Genomic DNA, 12025 nt, shown 5'->3' on the forward strand with positions numbered 1-12025 from the left:
AAAGTTGATTGAGTTCTGTAAAAATGTAAAGGCACAAAATTATTGCAAAAATAAAGCAGCCATGTCTATAACACTTTTTATAATTATAATATATAATTTATAATTTATATATAATTTATAATTATTAAAGATAGCTTTGGAAAAGAAAATTGATCCATGTAGGTAGGACAGTCACCACTTTGGGTGCTTTCTCAGTGGAATCTGACAGAGATTTGCTGAAACCCCTTCATAAACTCAGTCTGTGTTTATTTAGACTATTGTTGTTACCTTCCCAATCCACCTTCTTGGGTGCTATTTTTCTTTATTTTTAATCTAACCAAATAACAAGTGTTAGTCCAGTTTAATTCAACTCATTATTAATTTGACTAATACTTATGTAAAATATTTGTCTCAGTGCTAAAGGGATGAAAAGAGAAAATATAACAAGTAATGTAATAATGGTTACCATTTCACTGTGCTAAGTGCTTTACATTGAATTCCTATAATCCTATAAGGTAGGTACAAACAAAATTCTATGGAAGTGAAGATTCAGAAAAGTTAAATTTAAGCTGTGTTTTAAACCCGAGTATGTGGGAGCAGTGACTAGTCTAGTTTGAGTGGTGGGTAGAGACAGTATGTGGAATTTTAAGAGATAAACCTTCAAGAGAACTGGAGGGCTATATACCATATATACTACCACAAGACAAATCAGCACTTGGCTCAAAATAATATATTGACAACTCTGTTAGGTCTTTCAACAGCTGAATCATTTGAGCTAAGGTGACACACAGCTGCAGTTTTAGCATTTCAGGAAGAGTAAATAAGACTTATCCCAACATTCATCATTTATATTATAATGGGAACATATTTCCATTTACCTAGGATAATTAATCAGTGTTCTTGAGGGAATGGTACACAGAGGCAGTTCCCTTAAGGGAATTGCTCATGTCTTGGCAGACCTAGATGAAACATCATCTGTGGGGGACAAGGAGTGAGAATGAGGGCTGGGAGGTATGCAGTGAAGAGTCTCCTCTGCACTAGATACTTGACAGAGGGGTAATAATAATGAGATAAAGGTCGTTGGCAAAAGGAGATATAACAGATTTACCCTGTCACAGTGCATCCACATTCTATTCTGCTTTCTTGTGTACATCAAGGTCTGTCAGAAGAAGAAGGCCAAAATATACAAAATCTGTTCTTAAAAAAGGAGATAAAACCAACTTTCCCAAAAAGGGAGATATTGTTCACTGCTGGTATACAGGAACACTACAGGATTGGACTGTTTTTGACACTAATTTTGAAACGACTTCAAAGAAGAAGAAAAATGCCAAGCTGTTAAGTTTTAAGGTTGGGATAGACAAAGTTATCAGAGGATGGAATGAAGCACTCTTGGCTATGAGTAAAGTAGAAAAGGCTCGACTGGAGATTGAACCAGAATGGGCTTATGGAAAGAAAGGACAGCTTGATGCCAAAATTCCACCAAATGTAAAACTTATTTTTGAAGTGGAATTAGTGGATATTGACTGAAATAGTAAAGACATCAGCAACAATAAAACACGGCCTTGAAGAAACTTAGGTATCTAATTAGAACTGGTTACTATTGTAAGGGAAGAGTCAACTGGAAAATTCAAGAAGTTAGAACTTGTTTACTTGATCCCCAACTTTTAAGAAATGTAATCCATTATAAATCCTTGAAGTTTAAAATATTTTACTATAACTGTGTAGAATATCACTTAAAATAAACTGACTTGCCTTTTACCTCATGTTGTAAACTAAAAGGCTCAATAAAAATTTATCCAATGTCTTGGAAAAAAAAACAAAACAGAAGGCCACTTCAAAGGAGGACTAAATTAGGAACAATATCCTTACTTCACAGATCTAAGCTGGGAGATTCAGAAGTTATTTCCTTCTTCTGGATCTAGATTTAGAGCATTGCTAGATTACATAAACTGCTTCTGGGGCATAGGCACTTCTTGAGCAAAAGATTAATAAGCAAATGAGATAATGGCACGTGATCACCAGAATTAATAAGCTTTCCTTTTTTTTTTTTTTTTTTTAAAGAGGGAGAATTTTAGAACTGCTAGAGTCCAGAGAAGTGACATATCCATGTGGACCAAAGGGAATTTTTGTGATCATTACCCAACTCTCCATTTAGTTTTATATTGAAGAAAATTGTATACTTATAAATGAGGATATTGAGGCCCAAACTTAGTAATTTGCATAAAGTAACATCAAATTAGTAACAGTGTTTTCCAACAAATACTCCATTATGCTATACTACCTCTTAAATAAGCGTAAAGAAATAATTTTGTTTTTTTTCCTAAAGATATGAAGACAACATGAGAGTTTTAATTTAAAGCTATAAAACTTTCTGCTGACACTGCATCAATCTTGTACATGATTAGTTCTTATTGATGAAGCAGGAAATTCCTGATGAAAATTAATTCCCTTGGTATCTAAGAAGCCAGAAACTCCTTGGAAGGTGGAACAAGAGATACCATTGACTTTGTTGAATATACTTCAGTGCTTACTGTACTAAGTCCAAAACTCTGACTGAGGAGGGACTGCTATGGATTTTTATTTTATTAGAAAGAAAAAATAATAATTTTAATAGATATTACCAGAGGTGGAAATGACTTTTTATGTAAACTCAGCTAAGCTGTTTGGAGTTAGTTATTGAAAGATGGCCTTAATCATTTTCAAGCTCAATTGAGAGTGAAATGTAGTTCCCCAAATATTAATAATTTCTATTCTGTTATGATTTGGGTTTGCCAAATGTCTTCACCATTTCCAAATATTTTTCCCACCATTTTCACCAATGTTTGAGAAGAAGATATGGCATATATATACACTGAGATTAAAACTTTGCACATTTCCCCTTTGGATCTCAAAGTTTAGTCTCCCTAATTTCCTTCTTGAAATACAAATATCTACTATGAGCTAATACTTTAAACCCTTAACAGCTAAAACTCCCCTGGAATTACTTAAGTGTTAGTTGGGAACACATAAGGAAAGAGGGGCACCAAGTGTAGGAAGGGAAATACTGAAAACCGGGAACTAGGGCTATCAAAAATGAAACTTCAGGACATCATTATTTTGCCTGGGCTTATTCTGACCTCAGAAAGGACAATATGGGTTGTTAGGTGTATCATACTGTTAGAATTTTTTCACAACTGTCCTGAGTGATAGTGCATATCACAAATGTTTTAAATTAATTTCTTCCCCTCTGAAAAATATTTAACAATTGCTTATACCATATATGCCTTTACATTTTGAAGGATTATTTTAAATCATTTTGTATTCAGGATAATGACTTCCAAAGCACTTACCATCTTGTGTTAATCAAACAAAAACACTTTGTTCATCACTTGGGGGTATTAAATATTGAATATGTAAAAATCATAGGTAAGTGGTGACATAAAATGAAGGAAAACTTAATATTTAGAATTGAGTAACCCCAATCTCGGTCTCTAATGACTCCTAAGTGGTTAGATGTCCTAAATTTTAAGTGAGATCCTATATCTTTCATAATTTTTATGAGGTTACCTACCATCTATCTATCGACCTATCTATCTATCTATCTATCTATCTATCTATCTATCTCATCATGACTTTTGAAGACTCCAGAGAGGTGGGTGGTAGATGCATGTGAAGGCAAACAGAATGATTAATGAGGCCTCTCACATCCTGCTGTATACTCCATTGCACCCAGGGGTCTGACTTTTGTACCAATCACTTGACTGCTACTGGTTTCACAAAGATCACTTGTGACTTTTTAGTCACCTAAATACCTGTGGCAAATATATTTACATCTCTCTTCTTTCCTTTATCGCCTTCTCTTCCCTCTTGCATCTTCTATATATGGCTTTGTTCACAATGTTTGGGTCTTGAATATTCCACTTTTATGAGAAATCATAAAGTCTTAATCCTAAATTTTACATTAAGGAGATATTATTTTGTAAATGCAACTGAAATCAGGGAGGGAGAAAAGACTTTTTGGAAGTGAAAGAAGAGTAATTTTCAATTGGTCATCTACCATTCAACCTCACGATTTTTTTTTTAACATCTTTATTGGGGTATAATTGCTTTACAATGGTGTGTTAGTTTCTGCTTTATAACAAAGTGAATCAGTTATACATATACATATGTTCCCATATGTCTTCCGTCTTGCATCTCTCTCCCTCCCACCCTCCCTATCCCACCTCTCCAGGCTGTCACAAAGCACCGAGCCAATATCCCTGTGCCATGCGGCTGCTTCCCACTAGCTATCTACCTTACTACGTTTGTTAGTGTGTATATGTCCATAACTCTCTCTCACCCTGTCACAGCTCACCCTTCCCCCTCCCCAAAACATCTAGTCCGTTCTCTAGTAGGTCTGCGTCTTTATTCCTGCCTTACCCCTAGGTTCTTCATGACATTTTTTTTCTTAAATTCCATATATATGTGTTAGCATATGGTATTTGTCTTTTTCTTTCTGACTTACTTCACTCTGTATGACAGACTCTAGGTCTATCCACCTCATTACAAATATCTCAATTTCATTTCTTTTTATGGCTGAGTAATATTCCATTGTATATATGTGCCACACCTTCTTTATCCATTCATCCGATGATGGGCACTTAGGTTGTTTCCATCTCCGGGCTATTGTAAATAGAGCTGCAATGAACATTTTGGTACATGACTCTTTTTGAATTTTGGTTTTCTCAGGGTATATGCCCAGTAGTGGGATTGCTGGGTCATATGGTAGTTCTATTTGTAGTTTTTTAAGGAACCTCCATACTGTTCTCCATAGTGGCTGTACCAATTCACATTCCCACCAGCAGTGCAAGAGTGTTCCCTTTTCTCCACACCCTCTACAGCATTTATTGTTTCTAGATATTTTGATGATGGCCATTCTGACTGGTGTGAGATGATACCTCATTGTAGTTTTGATTTGCGTTTCTCTAATGATGTTGAACGTTCTTTCATGTGTTTGTGGGCAGTGTGTATATATTCTTTGGAGAAATGTCTATTTAGGTCTTCTGCCCATTTTTGGATTGGGTTGTTTGTTTTTTTGTTATTGAGCTGCGTGAGCTGCTTCTAAATTTTGGAGATTAATCCTTTGTCGTTTGTTTCATTTGCAAATATTTTCTCCCATTCTGAGGGTTGTCTTTTGGTCTTGTTTATGGTTTCCTTTGCTGTGCAAAAGCTTTGAAGTTTCATTAGGTCCCATTTGTTTATTTTTGTTTTTATTTCCATTACTCTAGGAGGTGGGTCAGAAAGGATCTTTCTGTGATTTATGTCATAGAGTGTTCTGCCTATGTTTTCCTCTAAGAGTTTGATAGTTTCTGGCCTTACATTTAGGTCTTTAATCCATTTTGAGCTTATTTTTGTGTATGGTGTTAGAGAGTGATCTAATCTCATACTTTTACATGTACCTGTCCAGTTTTCCCAGCACCACTTATTGAAGAGGCTGTCCTTTCTCCACTGTACATAACTGCCACCTTTATCAAAGATAAGGTGTCCATATGTGCGTGGGTTTATCTGGGCATTCTATCCTGTTCCATTGATCTATCTTTCTGTTTTTGTGCCAGTACCATACTGTCTTGATTACTGTAGCTTTGTAGTATAGTCTGAAGTCAGGGAGCCTAATTCCTCCAGCTCCTTTTTTTGTTCTCAAGATTGCTTTGGCTATTCAGGGTCTTTTGTGTCTCCATACAAATTGCAAAATTTTTTGTTCTAGTTCTGTGAAAAATGCCAGTGGTAGTTTGATAGGGATTGCATTGAATCTATAGATTGCTTTGGGTAGTAGAGTCATTTTCACAATGTTGATTATGCCAATCCAAGAACATGGTATATCTCTCCATCTATTTGTATCATCTTTAATTTCTTTCATCAGTGTCTTATAATTTTCTGCATACAGGTCTTTTGTCTCCTTAAGTAGGTTTATTCCTAGATATTTTATTCTTTTTGTTGCAATGGTAAATGGGAGTGTTTTCTTGATTTCATTTTCAGATTTTTCATCATTAGTATATAGGAATGCCAGAGATTTCTGTGCATTAATTTTGTATCCTGCCACTTTACCAAATTCATTGATTAGCTCTAGTAGTTTTCTGGTAGCATCTTTAGGATTCTCTATGTATAGGATCATGTCATCTGCAAACAGTGACAGCTTTACTTCTTCTTTTCCAATTTGGATTCCTTTTATTTCCTTTTCTTCTCTGATTGCTGTGGCTAAAACTTCCAAAACTATGTTGAATAATAGTGGTGAGAGTGGGCGACCTTGTCTTGTTCCTGATCTTAGTGGAAATGCTTTCAGTTTTTCACCATTGAGGATGATGTTTGCTGTGGGCTTGTCAGATATGGCCTTTATCATGTTGAGGAAAGTTCCCTCTATGCCTACTTTCTGCAGGGTTTTTATCATAAATGGGTGTTGAATTTTGTCAAAAGCTTTCTCTGCATCTATTGAGATGATCATATGGTTTTTCTCCTTCAATTTGTTAATATGGTTTATCACATTGATAGATTTGCGTATATTGAAGATTCCTGGCATTCCTGGAATAAACCCCACTTGATCATGGTGCATGATCCTTTTAATGTGCTGTTGGATTCTGTTTGCTAGTATTTTGTTGAGGATTTTTGCATCTATGGTCATTAGTGATATTGGCCTGTAGTTTTCTTTCTTTGTGACATCCTTGTCTGGTTTTGGTATCAAGGTGATGGTGGCCTCGTAGAATGAGATTGGGAGTGTTCCTCCCTCTGGTATATTTTGGAAGAGCTTGAGAAGGATAGGTGTTAGCTCTTCTCTAAATGTTTGATAGAATTCTCCTGTGAAGCCATCTGGTCCTGGGCTTTTGTTTGTTGGAAGATTTTTAATCACAGTTTCAATTTCAGTGCTTGTGATTGGTCTGTTCATATTTTCTATTTCTTCCTGCTTCAGTCTTGGCAGGTTGTGCAGTTCTAAGAATTTGTCCATTTCTTCCAGATTGTCCATTTTATTGGCATAGAGTTGCTTGTAGTAGTCTCTCATGATCTTTTTTTATTTCTGCAGTGTCAGTTGTTACCTCTCCTTTTTCATTTATAATTCTATTGATTTGAGTGTTCTCTCTTTTTTGCTTGATGAGTCTGGCTAGTGGTTTATCTATTTTGTTTATCTTCTCAAAGAACCAGCTTTTAGTTTTATTGATCTTTGCTATTGTTTGCTTCATTTCTTTTTCATTTATTTCTGATCTGATTTTTATGATTTCTTTCCTTCTGCTAGCTTTGGGGTTTTTTTGTTCTTCTTTCTCTAATTGCTTGAGGTGCAAGGTTAGGTTGTTTATTCGAGATGTTCCCTGCTTCTTAAGGTGGGCTTGTATTGCTATAAACTTCCCTCTTAGAACTGCTTTTGCTGCATCCCATAGGTTTTGGGTCATTGTGTCTCCATTGTCATTTGTTTCTAGATATTTTTTGATTTCCTCTTTGATTTCTTCAGTGATCACTTCATTATTAAGTAGTGTATTGTTTAGCCTCCATGTGTTTGTATTTTTTACATATCTTTTCCTGTATTTGATATCTAGTCTAATGGCGTTTTGGTCAGAAAAGATACTTGATACAATTTCAATTTTCTTAAATTTACCAAGGCTTGATTTGTGACCCAATATATGAACTATACTGGAGAATGTTCCATGAGCACTTCAGAAAAATGTGTATTCTATTATTTTTGGATGGAGTGTCCTATAAATATCAATTAAGTCCATCTTGTTTAATGTATCATTTAAAGCTTGTGTTTCCTTATTTATTTTCATTTTGGATGATCTGTCCATGGGTGAACGTGGGGTGTTTAAGTCCCCTACTATGAATGTGTTACTGTCAATTTCCCCTTTTATGGCTGTTAGTATTTGCCTTATGTATTGAGGTGATCCTGTGTTGGGTGCATAAATATTTACAATTGTTATATCTTCTTCTTGGATCGATACCTTGATCATTATGTTGTGTTCTTCTTTGTCTCTTTTAATAGTCCTTATTTTAAAGTCTATTTTGTCTGATATGAGAATTTCTACTCCAGCTTTCTTTTGGTTTCCATTTGCATGGAATATCTTTTTCCATCCCCTTACTTTCAGTCTGTATGTGTCTCTAGGTCTGAAGTGGGTCTCTTGTGGACAGCATATATAAGGGTCTTGTTTTTGTATCCATTGAGCCAATCTGTGTCTTTTGGTGGGAGCATTTAGTCCATTTACATTTAAGGTAATTATCGATGTGTATGTTCCTATTTCCATTTTCTAAATTGTTTTGGGTTCGTTACTATAGGTCTTTTCCATCTCTTGTGTTTCTTGTCTAGAGAAGTTCCTTTAGCATTTGTTGTAGAGCTGGTTTTGTGGTGCTGAACTCTCTCAGCTTTTGCTTGTCTGTAAAGGTTTTAATTTCTCCATCAAATCTGAATGAGATCCTTGCTGGGTAGAGTAGTCTTGGCTGCAGGTTTTTCTCCTTCATCACTTTCAGTATGTCCTGCCACTCTGTTCTGGCTTGTAGGGTTTCTGCTGAGAGATCAGCTGTTAACCTTATGGGGATTCCCTTATGTGTTATTTGTTGTTTTTCCCTTGCTGCTTTCAATATGCTTTCTTTGTATTTAATTTCTGAGAGTTTGATTAATATGTGTCTTGGTGTATTTCTTCTTGTATTTATCCTGTATGGGACTCTCTGTGCTTCCTGGACATGATTAACTATTTCCTTTCCCATATTAGGGAAGTTTTCAACTATAATCCTTCAAATATTTTCTCAGTCCCTTTCTTTTTCTCTTCTTCTTCTGGAACCACTATAATTCGAATGTTGGTGCGTTTAATATTGTCCCAGAGGTCTCTGAGACTGTCCTCAGTTCTTTTCATTCTTTTTTCTTTATTCTACTCTGCAGTAGTTATTTCCACTATTTTATCTTCCAGGTCACTTATCCATTCTTCTGCCTCAGTTATTCTGCTATTGATCCCATCTAGAGTACTTTTAATTTCATTTATTGTGTTGTTCATCATTGCTTGTTTCATCTTTATTTCTTCTAGGTCCTTGTTAACTGTTTCTTGCATTTTGTCCATTCTATTTCCAAGATTTCGGATCATCCTTACTATCATTATTCTGAATTCTTTTTCAGGTAGGCTGCCTATTTCCTCTTCATTTGTTAGGTCTGGTGCATTTTTATCTTGCTCCTTCATCTGCTGTGTGTTTTTCTGTCTTCTCATTTTGCTTATCTTACTGTGTTTGGGGTTTCCTCTTTGCTGGCTGCAGGTTTGTAGTTCCTGCTGTTTTTGATGTCTGTCTCCAGTGGCTAAGGTTGGTTCAGTGGGTTGTGTAGGCTTCCTGGTGGAGGGGGCTAGTGCCTGTGTTGTGGTGGATGAGGCTGGATCTTGTCTCTCTAGTGGGCAGGTTCACGTCTGGTGGTGTGTTTTGGGGTGTCTGTGGCCTTATTATGATTTTAGGCAGCCTCTCTGCTAATGGGTGGGGTTGTGTTTCTGTTTTGCTAGTTGTTTGGCATAGGTTGTCCAGCACTGTGGCTTGCTAGTCGTTGAGTGAAGCTGGGTGCTGGTGTTAAGATGGTGGTCTCTGGGAGATTTTCGCCGTTTGATATTATGTGGAGCTGGGAGGTCTCTTGTTGACCAGTGTCCTGAAGTTGGCTCTCCTACCTCAGAGGCAGAGCCCTGACTCCTGGCTGGAGCACCAAGAGCCTTTCATCCACACGGCTCAGAATAATAGGGAGAAAAAGTAGAGAGAATTAGTAGAAGTATGAGGAAAGAAGGAAGGAAGGAAGGAAGGAAGGAAGGAAGAAAGAAAGAAAGAAAGAAAGAAAGAAAGAAGCAAAGAAGGAAAGAAGGCAAGAAGGAAAGAAAGGAGGGCAGGAGGGAGGGAGGAAGGAAGGAAGGAGGGAAAGAAGGAAAAAAGACAGAAAGAAAGAAGATACAGTAAAAATAAAATAAAGTGTAATAAAGTTATTGAATTAAAAAATTTTTATTTAGAAAAAAAAGGGGGGGGGCGGATAGAACCTTAGGACAAATGTTGGAAGCAAAGCTATACAGACAAAATCTTACACGGAAGCATACACATACATCCTCACTAAAAGAGGTAAAGGGTGAAAAATCATAAATCTTGCTCTCAGAGACCACCTCCTCAATTTGGGATGATTTGTTGTCTAAAGGAGGGAAGGAAGGAAGGAAAGAAAGAAAGAAAGAAAGAAAGAAGGTAAAGTATAATAACGTTATTAAAATTAATTATTAAGAAAAAAAATTTAAAAAAAAACATGGACGTATAGAACCCTAGGACAAATGGTGGAAGCAAGACTATACAGACAAGATCTCACACAGAAACATACACATACACATTCACAAAAAGAGGAAAAGGGAAAAAAATCATAGATCTTGCTCCCAAAGTCCACTTCCTTAATTTGGGATGATTGGTTGTCTATTCAGGTATTCCACAGATGCAGGGTATATCAAGTTGATTGTGGAGCTTTAATCCGCTGCTTCTGAGGCTGCTGGGAGAGATTTCCCTTTCTCTTTGTTCTCACAGCTCACCGGGGCTCAGCTTTGGATTTGGCCCTGCCTCTGCGTGTAGGTCGCTGGAGGGCGTCTGTTTTTTGCTCAGACAGGACGGGGTTAAAGGAGCCGCTGATTCGGGGGCTCTGGCGCACTCAGGCCGGCGGGGAGGGAGGGGCACGGAGTGCGGGGCGGGCCTGCGGCGGGCATGACTTTGCACCAGCCTGAGGCCTGCCGTGCGTTCTCCCGGGGAAGTTGTCCCTGGATCCCGGGAACCTGGCAGTGGTGGGCTGCACAGGCTCCGCGGAAGAGGGGTGTGTAGAGTAACCTGTGCTCGCACACAGGCCTCTTGGTGGCGGCAGCAGCAGCCTTAGCGTCTCCCGCCCCTCTCTGGGGTCCGCGCTTTTAGCCGCGGCTCGCGCCCGTCTCTGGAGTTCCTTTAAGCAGCGTTCTTAAACCCCTCTCCTCACGCACCAGGAAACACAGAGGGAAGAAAAAGTCTCTTGCCTCTTCGGCAGATGCAGACTTTTCCCCGGTCTCCCTCCCGGCTAGCCGTGGTGCACTAACCCCTTCAAGCTATGTTCAAGCCACCAACCCCAGTCCTCTCCCTGCGCTCTGTCTGAAACCGAAACCCGAGCCTCAGAGCCTCAGCTCGCAGCCCCGCCCGCCCCAGCGGGTGAGCAGACAAGCCTCTCAGGCTGGTGAGTGCCGGTCGGCACCGATCCTCTGTGCGGGAATCTCCCTGCTTTGCCCTCTGCACCCGCTGCTGTGCACTCCTCCGTGGCTTCGAAGCTCCCCCCTCCGCCTCCCGCAGTCTCCGCCCGCGAAGGGGCTTCCTAGTGTGTGGAAACTTTTCCTCCTTCACAGCTCCCTCCCACTGGTGCAGGTGCCGTCCCTATTCTTTTGTCTCTGTTTTTTCTTTTTTTCTTTTGCCCTACCCAGGTACGTGGGGAGTTTCTTGCCTTTTGGGAGGTCTGAGGTCTTCTGCCAGCGTTCAGTAGGTGTTCTGTAGGAGTTGTTCCACGTGTAAATGTATTTCTGGTGTATCTGTGGGGAGGAAGGTGATCTCCACGTCTTACTCTTCCGCCATTTTCCAGCCAAGTTCCAACCTCACGATTTTAACCACTACATTTATAGTAACAAGTAACCCCCAAATTGTTTCTTTTTTCCAGATTTCCTTTCCAATTATATCCATGGAACTTTCATCTTGGATGTCCAAAAACGATCTCAAAATTTTGGTTAATATAAGCATACTGTCTTCATAATTCTCCACGAGGCTCAAGCCATTGAAATGCTCCTTTCTTTCTTTGTCTCCCACATTAATTCACTGAATCTTCTCAATAACTGACTTGTAAGGTTTCTTGTAGCCATATTTTTTCCACTGCCAGAATACTAGTTCCAGCCCTTATATCTTTGTGTCTAGATAAATTATGTGAAAGATATTTATTGAACACTGAAAACATATACCATAGTTCTAGACGACATTAACTTTAATATAGACACAGATCCTATGCTATAAGGAGCTTGTAGTCTGATAGACGTTTGACTCCTTTTTCCACTTACCTTCTTTC

General features: G+C 38.4%; 1 protein-coding gene across 1 annotated transcript; it reads left to right on the forward strand.

The window, feature by feature from the left end:
• Positions 1-887: 887 nt before the first annotated feature.
• Positions 888-1506, forward strand: LOC309970947 (peptidyl-prolyl cis-trans isomerase FKBP3-like; the record flags this gene model as incomplete). Its single annotated transcript, XM_082853713.1, has 2 exons — positions 888-970; positions 1137-1506. The coding sequence occupies 2 exons, from the start codon at positions 888-890 to the stop codon at positions 1504-1506; spliced, it is 453 nt and encodes a 150-aa protein (XP_082709839.1).
• Positions 1507-12025: the final 10519 nt, after the last annotated feature.

This window comes from Leucopleurus acutus (genome assembly GCF_964270905.1).
Source record: "Leucopleurus acutus genome assembly, chromosome: 13".
NCBI classification, from domain to species: domain Eukaryota; kingdom Metazoa; phylum Chordata; class Mammalia; order Artiodactyla; family Delphinidae; genus Leucopleurus; species Leucopleurus acutus.